Source organism: Ixodes scapularis, unplaced genomic scaffold, assembly GCF_016920785.2.
Source record: "Ixodes scapularis isolate PalLabHiFi unplaced genomic scaffold, ASM1692078v2 PGA_scaffold6__148_contigs__length_123643588, whole genome shotgun sequence".
NCBI lineage: Eukaryota > Metazoa > Arthropoda > Arachnida > Ixodida > Ixodidae > Ixodes > Ixodes scapularis.
Genome location: NW_024609881.1, coordinates 107,944,909 through 107,967,485, shown reverse-complemented (window position 1 = coordinate 107,967,485; position 22,577 = coordinate 107,944,909). Strand labels below are relative to the sequence as shown.

Genomic DNA, 22,577 nt, shown 5'->3' with positions numbered 1-22,577 from the left:
TAGCGGGAAAATTTCCCCGCTAAATTTAGCGGATAGATTCCCCGCTAAATTTAGCGGATAGATTCCCCGCTAAATTTAGCGGAAAATTTTCCCTTAAATGGGAGGGTAGCAGGAGAGGCGGAGGGGAGGGTACGAATGAGGAGGAGGGGCATACCCTTCTCTCCGTACCTTCCCCTCCTCCTCCTCAAGAGCTGCGCCCTAATTCGGCATTACAGGGAGTTGTAAACGGCTTTCATTTTTTACTCAATCTGTATGTCTGTGTGCATGCATCCTTGCTAGATTTGTCGTTGGGTACCTGCCCATACACTCATTCACATGCACATGTACAATGGTAAGTTGTCCCTCTAAATTTAGCAGAAAAACTTCCTCACTAAATTTTGCAGATTGTGCTTTTTCGCAACGAATGTGATGCTCAAAAGTCCAAAATCAGCCCCCTCCCCCCCCCCCCCAATACATTCTGCGCCGACATAAACTCGATGACGGCAACTGCGCCCCGATCACCATCTGTGCCTCGCTGCAACGGTGGGGCAGTTGCAAACACAACAGCTCGAGCCTTAGGCAGGAAGACAAAAAATTATAGATGTCTACAATTCCCTGTAATGCCGAATTAGAGTGCAGCTCTTGAGGAGGAGGAGGGAAGCATATGAAGAGGAGGGTATGCCCCTCCTCCTTTTCCTCCCCATCCTCCCTCCTGACGTCACCGTGAAAGTCGTGACCTTCGTGACGTCACTTGTGACCCTCGCGACGTCACTCGTAAAGGTCACTGTGAAGGTCGTGACCTTTACGAGTGACCTTTGTGACATCACTTATGATCCTCGTGACGCCACTCGTGAAGGTCACTGTGAAGGTCGTGACCTTCGTGACGTTATTATGAAAAAGTTCCATAATGCAACGCGCAATTACGCCGACGGCAACATCGCTCAAGCCGGAAACGGGCGCTTAAGAGCTGCGCTCTAAAAGTCCTCACCACCACACCCCATACCTCTCGCCTGACAGGGATGGGCACCGAGGGGGCGGGCCTCTTCTTGCGCTTCCAGTAGCCGAAGGTGTCCCGGGGGGCTTTGCTCTGCTCCTCCTTCGGTAGAACCTTGCTCGGTTCCTCCTTCTGGCCGACCTTACTCGGTTCCTCCTTCGGGGGGGCCGCCAGAGTGGGAGGGGGGGGTGGGGCTGGCTTCTTGCGGGCACGCGGAGAAGGCCGCAGAGGGCTGGGGTTCGTTGACCTTTGACTGACAGGGGTCAATCGTGGCGGCGCTCGGGGGGCTTCGTCGTCATCGTCCTCCGAAAACGGGTTCAGCGAGGAGTCGTAGACGCTGTCCGCCGGTGTCGACTCCTCCTCCTCCTCCTCCTCAAAAGGATTCAGCGACTCGGGGTAGTCTTCGTCTTCGTCGCTGTCACCGAAAGGATTCAGGGTCTTTGGGTACCTGGTCAGGGTACCCTGTGGCGACACGGTTGCGGCTGGGGTCTTTGGAGTCGAGCTGGAAATCCCCGAAATCGTTCGACTCGTTGGCTTGGGACTGGGCTCTGCTGGTGCTTCCTCTCTGGAAGAAAGCCGGGTCGGATCGCCGGTTTTGCGGTTCGGGGTCTCCAGTTGCATCGGTGCACCCGTGCTCAAGGACGTTGGAAGGCCGTTCAGGTTCTCCTCTCCGCCCCCTAGATCCGGAGGGGGGCCGAGGGGCAGCGGAGGCGGCACGTCCAGACAAGTTTCTTCCGTGCTGGTCATCGCACTCGCGTGTTTTGAGTCTTCTAGGGAAGATTCGTCGCCTGCCAAACGACCCGACGTGCTTAGCTTCAGTGTCTTGTAGCGTGGAGCAGGCCTCGGAAGGAGGTCCGTGGGCGGGACGTCAGACTTGATGACCGGCAGGTCCAGCCCCCGCTTCGAGAGCCCGGTCGTCTTGGGACCCCCGTTTTCCGGACTGGTTGGCGGCGGGGAAGAGAGTGGCATACTCGGTACCCCGGGTGTCTTCGGTGCACTTGCTAAGCCTTGTTCGGAGGAAGAATGAATTGAGGAAAGTCTGCCGTCTTTAACGACTTGCTCCGGCGTCCCGAGGTCCGAACTGCTTCTCGACGTCGTCAGACACCCTTTAGTGTCTGCAGAGAGCCTGGAGAACCGTTTGATGTTTTCCTGGACGGTGGAACTTCTGACGTCTTCGTGACGTCTGAGGAAGGCTGGCAACTCCGGCTTCTGAATTGCCGTCCACTTGGCGACGTCGTTTGTGCTCGAATCATGTTCCCGCACCGGCACGTCCGACTCGCTCTTTGAGGGCACCGTCTCCTCGACGGTCTTTCGGGCTGCCATGGGCGTAGTCTCGGGCGTCCCGTTGGCAGATGGCGTCGCGCTCGTCACCATGGTGCTCTGAAAGTGCTTGCGAGCCATGCGCACGCTCTCCGAAAGCTCCGTTTTCTTCTCTGGCACCTCAGGCTTGGAGACGGGCGACGGAGTTGGCTTGGGGCTCGGCTTGGGGCTCAACTTGGGGCTTGGCTTGGGGCTTGGCTCGGGACGGGCATTCTCGTCGAGGGCGAACTCGGGCCCCTCATCCTTGGGGCACACCGTGCACTCGTAGCTGCCAGGGCTGGCGTCGCACTCGTTGTAGGCGCCGGGGCTGAGGATTGCAGAGCAGCGGGAACAGCGGAAGCAGCAGCGGTGGTACAGCCGGCCATCCACCATCAGACGCTCGAGGAGGAAGACCCGGTTGCGGCAGACGTGGCAGGTGTCCGCGACGCCCAGCACCTGGTGGCAAACAACGGGGGTGGGCGGGTCGGCCTTGGTGCCACGAAAGGCCGAGAGACTACCTCGATACGCGCGGGTCAATGAGCACTGGGCTCGCTTGATTTACCAGCACCAGCATGCACAACTACAAACAAATGTAACACAGTGCAGAAAAGTGCAGTTGCAGTATGTGTTTTAAGAGAGCCAAGACTCCTAAATCAAATCGGTAGTGTGCACCGAACGCAGCTAGTGCAGGAGGTGCAAGTCAATTAAAAATAGTAAATGTTAGCCAGTGCTACTGTGACTCGAACGAGTCTCCGACCATTTACCACATTCTCATTTATGGTTTCCCGATTTCATCCCGATGATGTTAGTTGTGCCATGCACGGAAGCTTCGGCAGTCATAACAGCACCGCAAAGCTAGAGTTTGTCTTTTTTGCCAGAACTTCGACGATTGACTGCCAGGAAAGCAACATCCGACGGCACAAGCCAGCTCCCTCAGTGTCATTTGTTGCCACTTCGAAACCACCTTCGACGCGTTGGCAGTACAGGACTCTAAGACACACCGGTTGAAGGCGTGCTCCAGACAAAATAATAAGCGCCAACGGCAGCTCCGTTGACAGCAGGCGCTGAGCTTGGTTGCTACTTTGTTCGCTACCCCTCAGACAGAAAACCTGTCCCGGAACCGCAAGATGTTCAAGGTAGGCACAGTCCCTAAACTAGGAAGGGTTTTAGAGGTAAAGCTGTCAACCACTCGCAAAAGTGAGCATGAAGCGAGCCCAGCTGGGAACAAACTCTGTGGCAGAGTGGCACATGGGAAAGGAAGCCATAGGACTCAACGCGCAAATCTGCCTTGCCTCAAAAGCCAGCTGCCCTTCCAGCAGAGCTCCAAAGCAGCGAATCCAAAGTATTTAAGCAATTGCAATTCCTTACAATCTTCACAAGCTGTTCTAACTTTACGTAACTGTAACTTGGCTACATTTTTTGGTATAGCTTATCAGTGGATTCAAAACAGAATTGGATCGAAATCTCTTCCACGTTGTGGGGTATTCTAGAGGCCACCTTCGAGTGCTCTATAGCCCAAACCAAGAGTCACCAAACTGCAGACCCATGGAGAGCTTTCCGAACCTTTGTGCCAATTTTGCGTTCACTGGGGCTCCAGCACCAATTCGGAATGATGCGAACTGCAAACTCACCGAGGTCAGGCAGCTTCATGCCTGTTGTACGACTGCTGCTTAATCACTGGCAGGGTGCTTACGAGCCCAGACAGGTCTACCCTCTGTGCTAAAGTTTACAAAAGCAACCCAGGTCTTTAATCGAGAAGAAAATCATACCTTGCCCCATCAAACGAAGGAACTTACAGACTTTCTTCGGCTTCCTCGTCAAGCAGGTAGAGAAAGTCATCTGCTTGCAATGTGAAGCGGTAACATTATCGAATGCTGTGCCGCTGGAGGGTAAAGGTTACCTTGGACCATTCTCACTAGGGTGCATCAGACGAATTCTCTCAATGTTTCTGACCGACACAGTACCTCAACAACCCAATTGATCCAGTCAAATTTTGCTTCATGCAATGCAAAGCGAGAAAAAACTAGTTTGTGCTGGAAGAGGTTTCCGGTTCTTCAGTCTTCGAGTCACAGTACATCTGTAATATTCACTAAAAAAAGTAAAGGTTTGGGAAAATGAGCAACTTGTCCCGTAAAAATTCAATATAAAGTCTTCTCCTTCCAATAAAGTGAAGCTTAAGCGATTCTGGCTACATGCTCCGAAGTTGTGGGCCCTGAAACTTCACACAGAGAATATTTCGCCACTGATTCAATATTCGCATAAAAGAACCCTTGGGTCAAAGAAGAAAAACCCACATATTTTCCTTTGTTTCGAAAAATTAAGCTTTAAGCAACACAAATTTCCTGCAATGTCTCAAGGCCAAGACACTGTTCTGCCTAAAAGATATACCCTCTTCCTGTATATAAAGCACCTTCATGGAAAGCAACAACTGGCTAGAGCAGACCGTAACGGCAGCCATCAGAGCCACGCCATCAAGTCAGTGGCCAAACTTTGATTATAGAGATGGAACTTCCACAACCTTCCTTGGAACTTGTGTGGCACATGAACGTCTTGAAACAGCTTGAAACAGACTCAATAGAGGGCCCATTCCTTCCAAAAGACCCACTTAATTCTTCCCACACCCAGCAATGACCAGGAGCCAAGCTCAGCCTTCCAATCTTACCCTAACCAGGGGCATGCGAGTTCAGCACTGGGACTTAGTCTTAAGAAAACTAGGTATAGTATTTCTAGACACATTTTTCTACGGCCCGACCCCACCCAGTTTATTGAGTGTCGAGGCTGGTGCACTGTGCTTAGGGTGAGCGCCTTTTAAAATGTGCACAGCAGAATGGCGTCGGCACCGAGCCAGCCGTGGGCAGGCAGAGACCCTCTGTGACAAGCTGCACCGTACCGCTTGCCTACAGATTGTCCACAAATAAAGGTCAACCTAGAAATAGAACTGAAACTCGTCTCCCATTCACATATATATCAAACTGCCGGTCCTCTGCACCGAATGTTATGCAGCCCGACGTCTGTGCCATTATACTCCATTTAACTGCACGACGGACCGCGGCAGACGCCACGAGCCATCCTGGCCATCCGCCGTTGCAAGTCGCACAACTGGACGCCCCGCACATCACTACCCGCCTCCCAAAGGTCACGCGACACTCGCGTAACATTCGATTGACTCGTAGAGTCCTCTGCGGTCCATTGTAAGGTGAAATGGAGTATAGAGAGACCTGCTGCGTGGCAGAGCACCTTGTCCGTAGTTGCATATCGGCTGGACAAAGCTCGCCAACTGGCCATGCCCTCGACATACCGTGCCGACTGATTTGGGCATCTGGCGACATTTCCAACCGTCCTGCCCTTAAGAAACGCAGAGAGCCCCACCACCAGATTGTGCAAATTTCTTACCATAAATGTTCCAGAGCTCAGTCTGCTGTGCACATTTTAGTAGACACACACACACGCAGGCACACCCATCCAAAGGAAAGCACCTTTATTGTCTTTCGGTGTACAGCGTGTAAAAGTACAAAACACTCGAGGCGACACGGTAATAGCAAAATGTATAAAGTGCTCGTGTGACCGCTTCCAAAATGCTCGGTAAAAAAGAGTAGTAGGAATGGTTGGTGGAAGATACTATGTACAGGAAAAACTACTTTGGAGGAGGCGTAAGCGTACTTGCAAGCTCCCTTTTGGGAAATTAAAAATGTGAGACTGCGGCACACGAAACTTTGGTATGAGTGCAAGCCTCCTCGATGCCGCCGAAGCCAACGGGTAGCGTTGTGCTCGCAGGGATTAGGTGCGGGCAAGCGGGCTCTCCGGCAGGTCCGCTCCGGACGCCGTCGTTCGGAGTTCCCGGGGAGGCGGAGGAGTGACCAGAGACGCGCCTTGAGCAGTCGTCGAGATCCTTAGCTGGGAGGCCCAGCCGGGCCTCATACCTTGGTCGGGGGGCCCACGCTGAGCGCCGGGGACGTTGCAGACGGGGCACCCGCAGGACGCTTCAGCGCTGACGCAGCTCTCCGCCGGGAGCCCAGGCCTGCGCAGAGAGAAGGGCATCACCACAAGGCTTTCATCACAAGGCCATAGTTACGAGGTCGATACCCCTAGGCCATTACCACGAGGATGTTATTTCAAGGACGTTACCACAAAGCCGTTATCCTTTGACCATTACCACAAGGCTGTTACCACAAGGTCATAGCCAGAAGGCTGTTGCTCCTAAGACATTACCACAAAGCTGTTGCTACAAGACCTTCACTACAAGGTCATAGACATAACGCCATAACGCTTTTACCAAAAGGCCATAGCCAGAACACTTACCCCTGGGCCATTACCGTAAGGACTTCACCATAAATAAGGCTATAGCCACACGGCTTTTATCAAAACCAAACTGGGTTTGAGGAAGAGTTTAAGGAAAGGCCACAAGGCATTACTCAAAACCATAAATTACACCCTAAAGCAAAGCTGCATGCCCCATCTCAAGGTAGACTGGCTTCTTGCTGTGTGTTCTGAAATGGGGACAAATTACGCCACAGCAGTCGGCATGTCATGCTGTCGGATGTACCGGTCCTGGCGGCTGGTTACAGAGGTTACGGCAAAAGGTGTTGCTGTCATTGCTGTGTCCCAACTCGTGGCTGCTGAGATTTATGTGTACTGTAAAGCAGAACAGGCTTCTACTGCCCACACCTCTGCTGCTGTGCTACTGCCAGGATCGTGGCAGGCAACAGCATGACTTGAGTGACGTCATTGGGTGAAAATCGAGAAACTGCGAATGAGGATGACGTACCAGTCGAAGACACGTTCCAGGCACCACTACTCGACAGTGAGAGGTCGGAAGGATCAAAACAAAGGTTGGGCTTCGGTATCCCCAACTATGTCCAGGCGAATATCATTCCATTACCAGCTGGGTTATAAAACTCGTCCCACATGGATCCAGCTGGAAATGAGCCAATGCAGCTGGATCCAGTTGGAAATGAGCCAATCCAGCTAGATACACCTGGAAAAGAGTCAATCCAGCTTGATCCAGTTGGAAATGAGCCAACCCAGCTGAAAATGAGAGAATCATGCTAGAAATGAGACACTCCTGCTGGAAATGAGACAATCCAGCTGGATCCAATTGGGAATGAGCCAATCCAGCTGGATACAAGTGGAAATGAGTCGATCCAGCTTGATCCAGTTGGAAATGAGCCAATCCAGCTGAAAATGAGAGAATCATGCTAGAAATGAGACACTCCTGCTGGAAATGAGACAATCCAGCTGGATCCAGTTGGGAATGAGCCAATCCAGCTGGATACAAGTGGAAATGAGTCGATCCAGCTTGATCCAGTTGGAAATGAGCCAACCCAGCTGAAAATGAGAGAATCATGCTAGAAATGAGACACTCCTGCTGGATATGAGACAATCCAGCTGGATCCAGTTGGGAATGAGCCAATCCAGCTGGATACAAGTGGAAATGAGTCGATCCAGCTTGATCCAGTTGGAAATGAGCCAACCCAGCTGAAAATGAGAGAATCATGCTAGAAATGAGACACTCCTGCTGGGAATGAGACAACCCAGCTGGATCCAGTTGCAAATGAGCCAATCCAGCTGGATACAAGTGGAAATGAGTCGATCCAGCTTGATCCCGTTGGAAATGAGCCAATCCAGCTGGAAATGAGACAATCACGCTGGAAATGAAACAGCCCAGCTAGAAATAAGACTACCCAGTTGGATCCAGGACCAGTTCCATAATCCAGTGGCAAATCAAACGATTCTCACACGAGACTAATCGCCTTTGCACACTTGACTCTATTCGGGATCAGACCCGACGGAGGGGGTCACAGAGCTCAGACGCATGTCCAGTGCGCCAACTAACCGCCCTCGAAGTACTGGTAGAACTGGGACACGTAGGTGGCCACGCTGAGCCGGTCAGGGTCCCTATGTGCCAGCATGTCCTCGGCGTCCAGCAGGGCCGGGATGCCCAGCTGGGCCTCAGCTACCGAGAAGGCCAGCCGGTTGTTGGCCAACACCTCTTCCTTGCGCAGCCCGTCAAAGTCGATCAGGTCCGGCCGGAAGTGGTGGATGAGGGCGCAGAAGGCCAGGCCATCCCGCCAGGAGGCGCTCATGTCGCACACCCGTACGTCCCGGTAGCCCTCCGTCACCCGGCGGCACCACAGCTCCAGGGCCTTGAGGCCCCGACGCTCCGCCATTGCTTGGCACTCCTGCTGGGGGGAGAGGGAAGACCGACCTAGGCTTCAGCCCCTGCAGCCATCTTCATTGGACACTTTTAGGGTTTGCGACCGACAGAATGGAAATCATTTGTTTTACGGAAATTTACACAGCAGGAAGTTTCTCTGTAAACAAGAAATTTAACCAGTGCAATACAACTGCCAACCTAGGGTCTTTAACCTGCATCATGCAGTAGCATGCAAGTTAAATTCTTGTTTCCTGTGCATTGTATTGTTTAAACGACTGTTTGCTGATTCGTTTTTCTCTCCCCTTCAACTTAAGCTGTATTGCTGTGTAGGGTTTCCTGCATACTAGGTATCATTCTTATTCATTTTTTGCACCACCCTCATACTTGGGCTCCGAGTGCTCCGAGCAGCAACAGCCAATAAAAGGGAGCAACAAAACATAGAACTTCGATAAACAGTCACATTTGACCTTCCCATTACAAGTTTCTCTCCCGCCTTCCCCTTTCCCATGTTGTAAGTGTGGCACTGTTAAAATATACGCTCAATCTCTTACAATCGTGCAAGCCACGCATCAACGCATCAACCCTGAGCAGCTGGCCGTGAGCTGAAGACCAAAGGTGCAAAGCAAATAGACAAAAGTACCAAAATAGTTTGGTGGAGATGCAATCGCGTTCACCGAAACCTGGCTTACGGAAAATGATCAGGTGCCTCATCTCGAAAATTGTAAACGCAAAAGCATGTCAAGGATGGAAAAGCAAGGAGGTGGTGTTGCAATTTATATCAAGAAAAACATTTCTTATGTCGAAAAATTTTTTTTTATCAGCTCGTACAACCGATAAGGTTGTACTTATTTTGTATGGACTACCGACTGGAGACAAACATAATATTTTTATCTTTTGGAAGCACTACTTATCTACCTTGGGTCATGTACGCTTACATTTCTGATAATGGGCGACCTGAACATTACAGTACATACTCTTATCAAAAAGGAATGACGAATCCCTCTCTAATTTTTCTGCAATAATTGACAAAGCTGACTGGAGCTGAAGAAAAGAATGCTGACAGTGCATTTAGCCAGTTTTCGAAGACCTTTAAGAAATGTTATGACAATGCTTTCACCATGTTCAACCTAGAAAATTTAAAAAAAAGTTAGAAAGCCATAAATAGGTGGATGTCTTTATAAAAGAATAAATGAAAAATAAGATGTTTGATGACTTCGTCAAACCCCTAGACCAACAGCTTTTGACGTGATTTGGGAAGGTGAGGAACAAACCAGCGGCAAATATAAAAATTGCAAAGCGGGATAATTATCAAGATGCGTTTGACAACGTGAAAAACAGGCCAAGGAAAGAGTGGAATGCAGTAAGTGAAATAACCAATAGGAAGACTTCTAAACGCCTATAGACTATATAATTCTTGAAAATAAAAAAATTGAAAGCAAGCACTTAGCAAGTATTATGAACACACATTTTGTTACTGTTGGTACAAGTAGTAATGGGGAGAATGGCAGAGGAGGTTACATCATAGACGGGACTGCGTCCTTGAAAAAATTAGTAATTCTTAAACCAACCACACCATTTGAAATTCCTGGGTTGATTGCAAATTTAAAGAACACTGCAGCTAAAATTGATGGATTCAAATCAGCGCCAGTGAAACACGTCTCCAAAAAAATTACACATTCTTTCCTATATTGCAAATATTATGCTAACCAACCGGGGAATTTTCAAACGAGCAAAAACTTACAAGAGTAAGTCCAGTTCACAAAGGTGGTGGAAAAATAAAAGTTTGTATAACTATAACCAATCTCGATTCTGCCTATTTTTTCCAAAATATTTCAAACGGTAATAAACATAAGATGAGAGGATTTGGTTTTGCAAATATAACATTAGAAGAGCACGCTATAGCTTTCGAAGGCACAATTCTAAACAGCAAGCTTTAGTCCACACCAAAGACAGAATAATTGACAACACTGAACAAACCTATTGCAGATTAGGTCCATCTTTGGACTTCACCAAGGCATTTGATATGATACAGCATATCTTATTAATTAAACTGCAATATTATGAAATATGTGATGTGGCTCTAGAACTTGTTGAAATGAAATAGCTTCTGACAGATTAGAAGTAAAACTTGGAGTATGTCAAAAACCATTCTCGGTCCTTTATTATATCTTATTTACGCATATGATATAACAACCGTAAAAGGCTGTTCGGAGTTTATTACTTGAAGGCCCAGTCTAAATGCTCACAATTGGCTGAAAAACTACAATCTGCAGCTTTACGCACACAAAATATATAATATTTTGATCTATCACTAAACAAGAAAAAACATCCATACTAATTAGTCTTAATGGAATACCTTTAGAACAAGTTAAGGACCAAAAATTCCAGAGTATACGGCTTAATGAAGAATCAAACTGGACGACAGATGTCTAAAAACGGTCCGATCGAAAACAATAGGCTATATTTACAGAATTGATAAATGTGTGGTTAAAGAAATTGCTGTATTACTCGTTATGCTATATCATACACTGTATAGTATGAGGAACAACAATAGTGAATTACAATAAAATAATAGTTCTTCAAAAAAGAATCCTCCACATGTTAGGAAATTTTCACAGACACCCGCGAGACTTGCGCAGAAACCAATTGTTTCAAAACTATATTAAAAGCCAAGAAAATATGTTACTTCAAACTGCCTCAGCTAATACAAAAAAACAAAAGAACAACAATTCCTTATCTTATGAAGTTGTAGCACAGATCACAACCCCGTGATTAGAACTAATCACGAAAAGTCACAAACCACTTACCGCATTCTGAATTCACCAAATAAAATTGAAGAACAAATAAACTTTCAAAATTCTTTTCAAAATTTCAAGATAAGCAATGGGAATTCTTGGTGGTGAGTGATGTCGTTTTTGAGTAAAAAAAAATATTATGACAAAGTGTAAAATACATGTATCGGGTAAAAACTGTTTCTAGAAATAGACCTAGATCCCCAAGTAGTTTCTTCTCTCTTTTATAGCCTGCTTGACTGCTGGCTGGTTGACCTGCCAAGAACTTTGTAGGGGGCAGAAGCGACATCAGGCAACCGTATGCCTCTGCCTTCCATTCGAATGCCCCCTAGCCCCCCCCCCCCCCCCCCCCTTTTTAAAAAAAAAAGAAGATAATGTGCGAGAAAATATTGATCCAAGGTTGACAGACACAAAAACAGCTCTGGCACTGTAAATATGTGGGTGAGAGACAGTGGACACTACCCTCTTCGTCTCTAACCAACATAATAACTATAACTTCCATTCGGTTCAGATATAAGTGTGTTTATGTGGGTATATTGAATGCATTAATTTTTTTCCTGCATGGATGTCACTCATCTGTAAAGCCCATACAAAGTCTAAAAGGGAAATACGTGACGATAAACATCTAGGCGTTTATGATGGACTTTATTATTTTTCTTCTGCTTTCCCAGTGAAAGCACTTTCAATCTTTCAAATCCCCGTATCTAAGCGTCTAAAAAAAAAAGGTAAAAAATATTTTATTTTATTTTTCTGTTGTTGCAATTGTGAGGTCTGGGAAGTCTCGAAACTGACCTCCGCCTTCTAAATGCAGACAAAAACACTTGACAAGCCCTGACAAGTTTTTATCAATCAATAACTTGATTGAAAAAAAAAAAAAAAATAAAAATAAAAGGAAGAATTGCACATTGTTTATAATTTTTACAAAATCCTTAATTCGCCAGATGCAGTTCCAAGAGACGAATCGATTTCTGCTCGCATCTTCGAAAACCTGTACCACCAAACGGCCAAGTTCTGGGCCCAATGCTCCCACCGCGTGCACGCGATGACGTAGCCACTTCCGCTTCTCATCTTCCTCACACCGGCTCCGCGGATTTACTCCCACGTCGAGGCCTAAGACGTCTCCATATCGAAAGTTCCCACGCCACTGCGCGCGACACAATGCAGGGCCCGTGGCGATAGCACCGCGAGCGTGGCACCAAGCCAGACCACGACGAAGTCGAGTACGGTTCGGCAGACGGGCACCGCGTGGGCATCGACGACTACCTTATGATGGACCGCAACGGACGCTACGAGCCACCTCAGCCAATCAGGCGTTGCGAACGCCTGACGTCAGCACGCCCCCAACGCGCGTTGCTCCCGCTCCTTCCAAACATCATGTGACACTCAACCGACGTCGTGATTGGCTCGCGATGGCTCGTAGCGCCCGCTGTGGTCCATCGCAAGACGAAACGGAGTAGGGAGGAAAGCCGCAAGGTCGGCGACCGTCCCACATCCCACTTTGCTCGTCCCACGCCGACACGCGGGAGGGACGGCTGCCTCGCGCTTTCCACGATGCGCAAAAGGTGCACGAGCAAAACGGTTTGAGGCGTACACGTTCGTGCATATCATCGACTCGGACAGGGAAAAAACGCCTCGACCGCAACCGCCTGTTCTTGACAAGCACGTCTGGCGAGTGGCTCTCTCGTCAAACACCAACCCGTGTCCGCGCAACGCCACCGCCTAGGGGCGCAACGAACGCGACGACAGAACGCAGCGCACGCGTCTGCTGTTTTGCAGCGTCCCTCGCCGAGTTCCTCCTTGTTCCTACGCCGTGCGAAGTAGTTCTTACAAGATTTGGTTGTCGGAGGGAGAAACGATGCTTGTGGCGTTTGAAACGCGTACGTCTTGATAGAGTAACATACAGATACTTACTCTAAAATGCTCCACATAAAGAAGGAAATTAGTAACAATGTTCCGCGAAAAAAACTGACTTTTTGTTTACTACGGTTTTGCGGAGAGTAAGTCGTCTGCTTTTTGCGCAGGAGTTGCGGTGACGTCAGAAGGACGCCGAGCTCTGATTGGCTTGCTCGGTGTTCTGACGTCATCGCAACCTTTAAAGCGAGGAGCAGACGAACTTGTGCTCCGCCCTGGTCCGTCTCCGTGTCCCATATGCAAACCGCTGGGGTCACCAGCGTTTTGGGCGCCTTGGGTGCAGTTCTTCTGCAGGGTGCTCGTAAGTTGTAAGACCAAAGGAATCCATGGCTCGTACCCGACGCCGAACGGCACCAATGGTTATTTCTACTTGTTCTTACCGAGAAAAGCACATTCGGTGGTGCACAGTGTATGCTGCAGAACATACGCGGGCGCTTTCAAAACGGTCGCTGGTGTGACCATGGACGAAGTCAGAGAGACCACAAACAATGGCCGTTTTCCGTTTTGTCACGAGCGCACGTGTTCTGCAGTGGCTGCCCTTCGATGAGCGTTGCTCCTTTTACCGAGAGAAAACCGCATTTTGTTACCTTTCTGTGGCAATGAGGTGAAATTTACGACCCACTCTTCACTTTAAAGACGCCGCAATAAATGCCACAAGAACGTGTTAAAAGAAGAGAAAAAAAAAAAAACACCTAAAAGCAAAGCAGGATATCTTTTTGACGACACCGGCACGTAGCCTTGGCCTTCAAACCACTCGATGGCAGAGCGTCTCGGCCGCCGCGGGACCTCAACCTGTCATCATCGAGAGAAAGAAAAAAAAAGAAAAAAAAAGGGGGGGGGGGGATTAGAAGTGGCACAGAGCGACCCCCCTCGCCCCACTATCGGAGCACGCGAAAGGGGCCTCCAGACAACCGGGCACGATAGGAAGCGACCAAAAACGGGTCCAGTCGAATCTGGGACAGCGCGTGTTCCGCTCCTTCGAAGCCCAAAAAGACCAAACGAAAAAAAACAAAAAAAACTCAAAAACACCCGGTTGGGTCCCATACGACCCCCGTGGAGGCGCAAAAAAAAAAGAGCTGTTCTGGAAGACCTCCCTCCTCTCTGCAAGTGCCGAGACGCCTCGCCCTGCCACCACCACACACAGACGTCCCGAAAAGTTGTTGCCCGGCAGGCAGCCAAGCCAAGCCAAGTCGCGTGCGTACCAATTCAAAACGAAGGCTCTCAACGGTCGCGACGCCGGCACACGGCTTCCACGGACAGGAAAAAAGGCGCCCCGGGGAAAAATAAATAAATAAATAAAAACTGGGACAAAAAGTCTTCGCACTGCTGCGCCGCACAGCGTGGGAAAGAAAAGAAATCCCTCCTCCGCAGAAGCCTGACGACGTGCCATCCGAGGATGCCCAAATTGGACTCGACGAGAGAACCGTTTGGCAATTCGGGCCGACGTGCCGGAAACTCGGCCTACATAGACGGCTAGACGACGACGGAGCGCGCCTTTTTTTTCTTTCCCCCGCCCAGGCCCGAGGTCCATTCAATGACGGCGACCGCGGTGATCCGGTTATTTCATCCCGCAGATCGACAACACGAGGCCACCGGAGCGTGCAACCAGGTGGAACCATAGCCACCTCGAGAGTCAACAGTCGCCGGCTCGGCCGGTTCAAAAAGCGCTATAAATGGCTCGGACTGGCATCGTGACAACAGCCGTTATTGTGGTGTCCTTGCTGCTGACTAGACCCGCTACATAAGCTAACGCATCAGAGTAGCGGCACTCCGGCAATCTTGGTGCTTCAAATCGTTGTTGCCAGGCGCCCCCCCCCCACAAGGGTCGTCTGAAATTGCAGAAAACGGTTTTGCCGTATAGCGGTGTGCGAATACCGGTTCGAGTTGAATAGCACAGCGTCATTCATAACCTTCCAGATGGAAGGGAAAGCCACGCGACAGCCGGTTTTCTTAACACTGTTAAAGCAATAGGGAGCCTAAAGCACCACCTCTGGTTTTCCGCCCTCCTGAAATGAACAGTCCGCGATAGAGCTAAACCGAAATGGCGGCGCACACAAGAAAATGCGCTTTTTTTTTTTTTTCTCGGTAAGAACGTGTAGGAATGAAAACCAGCATGACAGGACGACGTCACGTGCAAGTCATGTATTGTTTCTCCCGGCATTGAAACGTCCATTGAATCCGATCACGAGTACGTCGAATCAGCACTCGCGCTAAGTCGACACGACGGCACACACTGCCTTCCTTTGATCGAACAAAACGGGGATCACAGAAATCCTTCGTCAACAAGCACTCTACAAGATGTTTCGTTGACAGCATAATAATGCTAATTGCCCGTTGTTCTTTGCGTCAATTAGACGACCTCGTGTATGACTCTGTGGGTGAAAGGCAAATAGCAAAACCGAAGGAACCGACCCAACGACAACTCTCAAACTTGTTTGCACAAACAAATATAAGATGGCGGTGACGCGTTTTCGCTGTCGTTTCTTTTCTGCTTCTGAGTTCACCACAACGAGTCCGCGCAGTCCAATCAACCAGTACTGCAACAAAGTCAAGGAGTTGGTCCGCAAAGACAGAGCTAGAGTGCTTCTCAAAATATCGATTTCATTGCGCTTGCTTACGCCGTCGCGTGTACTGGATGTCATCGGTAGGGCCGCCGTATCCCGATGGAAAGATCTCAAATAACTCTTGCCGGCTCTGAATCGAAGCTGTCTTCGAGTCCCAGCCCTAGTTCGGCCATCAGAAGCGCAAGTACACGAGAGGACGACGCACCAAAGGGTAAAAGAGTGGTTCGTGAGGCCCTTCCGAGTCCTGACCTGAAGGCAGACCAAAAACAACTGATGCTGTATTCGAAGGCAACAATTGGGCAACACATGATCGAACCCGAAATAGGGAAGGAAAATGAAGACACGTAACAAGAAGTAGAGCACACACCGTCCCCGAAGTCTTGTTCCAGTATAGAAGTCCTAGTAGATCGTTCCGATATGAAATCCGATAACGATATCCGATATTTAGCTCTTACCGGGCATCGTTAACGGAAGTATCGGAACGGTCTATTAAATGTGGGCAACTACTCCCTGACCTGCGCCGCGGAGACATAGGACAGAAAGGGCCAGAGTGCACATCGAAGAGGGGCTTCAAATCGGACGGCGGCTTGCGCAGTCCCATCCGCACGGCGGGACACTGCAGCGTCAGCGCTGAAGCACCGTTGAAAACAAATTATTTCTGCGGTTGCTGAGAAGGACCGCGAGGACCTGGTTTCGTTACGGACGACGGCGATGCGCACGACGCGGAAAGGACGACGTATTTCGCGGTGCCAGGAAGTGATGTCATCGTGAAGACGGCGTAACGCAGACGCGATGCTTAATTACGAAGAAAAACAAAAGTCTCGTGAACCAAAACGACGTGCTCAAGAAAGAAGCATCGTGCCACAAGATGACCCGATGTCACCACCATGAGAGAAGCGCATACAGCCGGGCAAAGAGTTAACAACTCCGCGTCGGATGTGACCTCTTCTCGTTTCAGGCGCTCTATATCTTAACTCGTGAAAGTTGCGGAACCTCAACCACTGTTTTATACGAGAGGCATATGGACGAGTCATTGAGTAGACCTAGAGTACAACAACCTGGCAACGAGCTTAGAAAATTAGTTAACCACTTCCATCGAGACAGCATCTAAAAGTGTTGATGTCGGGTCATTCTCGTCTTTGGTCTGAGCCACTTGGAAAAGCGTGCCCTCGGCATCAGCCGGTGCATTGACGCCATCTTGTGCCATGCTTGTTCTCTGCCCCACAAACGCCTGCTCTGGTCAGCGGGCACCCCGAAGCCGTGTTCTGAAATTTACTCGATTTCACTTTAGAGAAAAGGGTTTCTACATCGGCGTTCGAAAACCTCCTGGCGTCCAGCGTCGCTCCATCCCTGTTACCACGTGATATGACCCATGAGAGTAACTCGGATATACTCGAGGAGATCTGGAACAAGGCCCCAAAGAGTGGCACCAGCCCGAAAACCAATGTTACTGAGAACAACACGGATGCGCCCTGGCTGTTTTGCTCCCTCAAGCAGCGCGTACGCTCTCGGCCCTTTCACGAGACGACAAAGCGCGAGCGTCAAGCCCCGAGGACTGTTCCGAGCTGCTAGGCGTTTTCAAGACAGAGTACGTGTCCGCGCCACACGCGCCATGATTACAGCCGCCATTGCTAACCTCCTCTCTTACCTAAAATCATTGGGTCCTGGGGAAAGCAGCGCCCTTACCTTCCCTGCCTGCTAGCCCGACACAAACAGATACTACCGTATACAGAGGACCAAACCTTGCAAGGTGATTGGCTAATCGGTCTCAGCTGCCGTGGCCCCAACCGCCATTTCGGTCCCTTCAAATCTTCAAAGCTTGGAAAGGGTCGTTCTGAACCGGGAGGCACTCACTTGATCGAATGACATTTTAGCGAACGCCCACGTTTCACCGAATGACACTTTAGCGAATAGTCGGACGCCGCGAAGCGGCGTTTTCGGGTGGGCGAAATGGGTTCACATTTTTGTAATGAGTTGCCGCAGACTGTCGCCGCGAAGCGGCGTAAAGCGCAGCGCGGCGGATGGGTTAACGCGCGCCCCCGTTATTCGCTAAAACGTTAATTCGCTCAAACGTCGCTGTTCGCTAAAATGTCATTCGCTCATGTGATATGGACCCATTCACTTACCAATCATGCTTATCTCCACGGATCTCTTACAATGACATTGTTGTTCTTGCGAATTTAAAGAGAGGAGAATTATTTTTTTTTAAATGTCGTCAAGCACCGGCGTTGCACGTGGTACCGATGCGAAGATGTGCGCTTGTTTCGCCGGCGTGTGGGTAACAAAATCTCGGTATTCAAGAAACGTCTCTATAATAAAGCTACCCGTCACCAGCGAATTTAGATCGGCTCACCAAGAAGGGAGATGTCAAGGAGAAAATGCCGAGTCTATGAACGAAAATGGTGACCATACACCAGGTACGTAGCCAGGATTTTGGTTCGGGGGGGGGGGGGGGGGGGGGGGGGGGGGGCGCCCACGACAAATTGCTGTATGCGGGGGAGGGGGGAGAGAAGGTCCCAGCAAAATGAAATATATCGGGGGGGGGGGGGGGGGGGGGGGTCCGGGCCCCATGGGCCTCCCCCCTGGCTACGTGCATGCCATACGCTACTTTTCCAGGATCCAGTGACCGTGTACCGAGATACCGAGCACTGAAACGGGCATTCACGAACCTCCAGGAAGGCCAATGCTGGGGAGAACACAGTAGAATTTAAAATGGCATTGTAGTAACCTGACCTTTTATGGTAATGATGTGTAGTAAACAGTAGAGTGCCTTCATGTGCGCTTCGCATAGAGTGATGCCAACTGCCTGTTACCCTTTCCCACGCCCTCTTCCACCGCCACTTTGTTTCTCTCATTGTTTCCCCGTGCGCCGGAAAGTGGCCTTTGTGTCCATCGGTAATCCCATCCGAGGGGGAAAATGCTAATCCTCCCTCCGTGGGTTCCACAACACTCCTCCGAACTTCTGAGATAAGGTGCTTGTTTCCGGGAGGGTTAGAAGCCCCATGGATTATCGCCGAGGAACAAAATGGCTGCTGGTTTGTCGGCGAGTGGTATTACAAAGGGTGGCATCACCCTAGCAAAGCGCACATGAAGGCTCCCTAGTAAACAGAATAAGAGGAAAAAACACACACACACAAAGGTGGCTTATGGCGGCGTCCATGCACAGCTTGCCCGAGTCTCACTAGAGCAGAAAAAAAACCGTCAGGACAAGCCTCAAATCAGATTCTTTCGCGATTAGACAGTCTTCGTAGAATAAATGAGGCTATGCTCAAACACGGGCATCATGCACGCGAGGAAATCTTTGGCAGGCTTGCAATCAGTCGTGTTTAGTTCACGAGCACCGAACGACTAAACTGCTGCATGCCAAAGGCACCACCGGGAGCATGCTGCATGTGTCGGAGGTAGTCGGAGGCTTGTTTGTGTCAGTTGTTTTTGTTTGTCGCTCTAGTGGGACTCGGGCATTAGGGTTCTCATCCGTGACGTCACGACCAAGATTATTAGTAACGAGCGGCAACTCCGATGGTGCGTAAAAGCGCGGTGGAAGCCTCGTCATTAGGTTCTTAAATGAACACCGTCAGAGTGGAGAGTCTGACTTTGCTCTTATTTCCGTCGATGAGAGCGGAAATAATCCTACTAAACACGTCATAGTGAGCTCTAGGCCAATCGTGGAGGGCCGATCACAGGGACGCTTTTGGTCGTGCAAGCCGCTCAAGCTCGAGCATGCTTCACGTGCTGCAATTCTGCTGCCAATAAACCCTTCTTTTTTTTTTTCTTATTCGTGACTCGTTGGCTTCAGAAGTTTTGAGAAAGAAAGCACTGCCAAAGCCATGGAGCGCGCACTTCTTGCCTTCTGCCGTGCTTCGGCTGCACGCTCGAAGCTCTCAGAAGATGCCAAAGCTTCATCGATAGGTGGAAAGCCCTCGCTGGAGACGGCACAACTGAAGGACCTCCCTGCCGTTCTCGCAGGCAGCGTGCACACGAATGCAACGCATGATCTGGACGTTCGCGGTGCCTACAGTTCCCGCAAGCTTCGTTACCTTCTGAAATCGTCAAAACTTTCAAAGATTAAGACCTAAGCTCTGCGTTCCGCGCCAAATCTAAACAAAAACTTATTTCAAAAGGAAAAAAAAAGAAAAGAAAAACACTGGCAAGAAAGCCGGAGAGGCATAGACGACTGACTGCCCGAGATGATATTGTCCGCGACAGTATAGTACGTGCTATCCACGGACGCTTGCCACGGACTTGTCAATAGAGCACAGCAACACAGCGTCCAAGGGAGACCGATAGGACCGTCCCGCTAACTGTCAGCGTGGAAAGTTACAAAACACCGGTGGGGGACCACGCGACGCTGTACTCCCCGCAAACTTCCGCCCAGGACGAGGGGGGCGACCATAGCCAACGACGCAGGCCGTCGGGAAGCAGACGACCACGAGCACGGGGAGTGCCCGAAGGCCGTTGTCGGCCAGGGGCGTTCGGCCCCCGGAGCTCGGCCCGGAAGCGCAGAGCGGGGGGAACGAGGAGGGCCACTCACCTGTGCACGAGGCCGCCACACGCAATCCCCGTCGACGACCGCCGCGACCGCTCTCCGCGCACACGCCGCCCGCCTGATCCAGGTCGCGCTAGGGCGGAAGGGAGCGCGCGTGCCGCCATCTAGGGGACCGCGACGGCTCTGCGCGATGGCCTCCGAGGTCCCGAAGTCGCGATCTCCCTCTGGAGCACCGTGCTCTGCTGGAGGTACCCTAGACGCCCCGAGCAGATCGGGACCTTCTGTCGCGCTGATCCATGGGTCAAATGAACCCCGGTTTGAATCCCGACCGAAGTGCTCGCCATCCGACGGGGACTTATCACCCGGGACTTATCATCAAAACGGAAGCCACGACGGCAAGAACGAAAATCAAGCGAGCCAGTGTGAAAAGTACTCGAGCGTAAAACACAGTCTCGGGTACTTTCTCCCCACGCACGATAAAGAGCTTGACATGCAGGTAAGGGCGGCCCAAAACTGCAAATAAAACGACAAGCTGTATGTACCTGATGCGTCAGTTGCCTGTAATAGGGTGCATGAATTTCGTGGTAAGTTATCGTGAGTTACATACACCCAATTCATCATGATCGCACCGGAAAAAAAAATATATGAAAAAGATTTGGGAGTTATGATGTACGCATTTGGAAAATAATGTAATTCTTTTCTCCGATGTTATTATAGGCCCGATTAAATCTAAATTGAAGTCCAAATTAGTCTAAAAAAATAAGTTATCCAAGAAAAGGGGTTACAACCTTGGAAAGAAAGGACGTGGATTCAAAAAATCGTGCAACTAACATACACGAAAAAAACCAACAACAAAAGAACGCATCACCTTGAATGGAAAAGTTGCAGACAGAGCGGAAATCGGATGGTTCGAAACGACGTCTGACGAAATAACTGGGCGTGCCTCCTTTCGCATCCGATTAGATCGTTGCAGCAGGCATCCTTCACATATAAAAAGATATCTGGGGTGACGGTTCGTTCTGCTCGTCGGGCGAAGCGAGATACGTGGCTCGATAAACGCTCAAAATCGAAGGCTGCTCGGAGTGGAGCTCATTGCATCTCGGAAACCCTGTCGTAGCAAGACAAAACGCTTCCAAATATGGAAAGTTTATTTATGCGGTTATAAAGGATGGAGAAATTGCAATAGCGACTTTCCCACGAAAATACAATTACAGCGTGCCTCACAAAGGCTTTAATGAAAGGGGCGATGGAACGATTTTCGCACTTTGCGCAAAACTAGATCCCTAACGTTAATGACCCATGAAACACGCGTTCGTTTTTTCGGCCCACGCGATAGAAGGCGCAGGAAAAATTGAAGAAAATGAGCAGCGTTCACCCCCGCTATAAACAAGCGGCCAGCTGATCGGGCGCCAATGTTGATCATATATCCACGCGCTGCAGCAAAGCACGGGACACGCGCCGAGTTCCAGACATTGTTATGGTTCCGCTATTGTCGACACGGGCCACTGCCTCGGGTCCGAAACCATGAGCCACGAATTGAAATATCATCAATAAGGAGGACTGCGACCCCCCATGTTACGTCATGAAGTTTTGCGAAGGATATTGGAAAAACTCTTACTTTTGTTCTTGACATATACACCGCAACAAAGGAGTTGCTTGGTCAGTGGCGTTGCGTGCGAGTATAGACCTCTGCATCGCTCATCACCCGGGCGAAAAACGCTGAGTCACTGAGCTGTGGACGCGTGCGCAGCGTCCGATGAACTGCACAGCAGATCAACAGCGCATGCGCAGAAGGCCTTCCACAGCCCAGCAGACAAAGATGACAGCGCACAGGACGCGATGTTTGCAAAGGTCTACACCTGGGTCCCACTCAGCAAGCTCGTGGAAAGCGAGAAAAAAAAAAAAAAAAAAAACTCCTAAAGCGAATATCGTTACGATTGAAAGCGAGCGTGTTGGTTAATAGATACAAAACTTGAAAGTAAAAAACAGCGAGGACGAGGACAGGACATCTTTCATTTAGCAACAACATAGAATGGCACAACGATAAAACCGCCCCCCAAAGGTTCAACGTTCTCAAAGAAGGAAAGGAAATAATTGTTATAAAGGAAAGGGAATTTACTGTAAATACAAGTTTAAAAAGCGCTGGCGTCACGACGAGGTATCACTAATCTAGTTATCTCCGATTGCTTAGAATTCGACCTTTGTCATTGTCAATGATAATGAAGCTGCAGAAATGTTGTTCAAAGTCCCAAATAAATATAAAAGTTTAAAAAGCTCTAGCGTCACGGCGAGGTGTCAGTAATCTAGTCATCTCTGGTGTTAAAAAGTCGACCTCTGTTTTTGTCAATGATAATGAAAGTGCAAAAATGTTGTTGTTTACAGTCCCCATGGCAAATGA

The 22,577-nt window shown here is 49.7% G+C and overlaps 1 protein-coding gene across 1 annotated transcript in view; it reads right to left on the bottom strand.

Annotated features, from left to right (window-relative positions):
• The window catches only part of LOC8050873 (MICAL-like protein 1), a 31,884-nt gene extending 10,741 nt beyond the window's left edge, over window positions 1-21,143 (bottom strand). Inside the window, exons 1-4 of the mRNA XM_042294666.1 lie at window positions 21,048-21,143; window positions 8,106-8,451; window positions 6,193-6,290; window positions 983-2,728 (exon numbers count right to left, since the gene is read on the bottom strand). Coding sequence (XP_042150600.1) covers window positions 983-2,728; window positions 6,193-6,290; window positions 8,106-8,451; window positions 21,048-21,134 — 2,277 coding nt within the window. The 5' untranslated portion in view covers window positions 21,135-21,143. The remainder of the gene's footprint in view (window positions 1-982; window positions 2,729-6,192; window positions 6,291-8,105; window positions 8,452-21,047) is intronic.
• Between the last annotated feature and the right edge of the window lie 1,434 nt (window positions 21,144-22,577).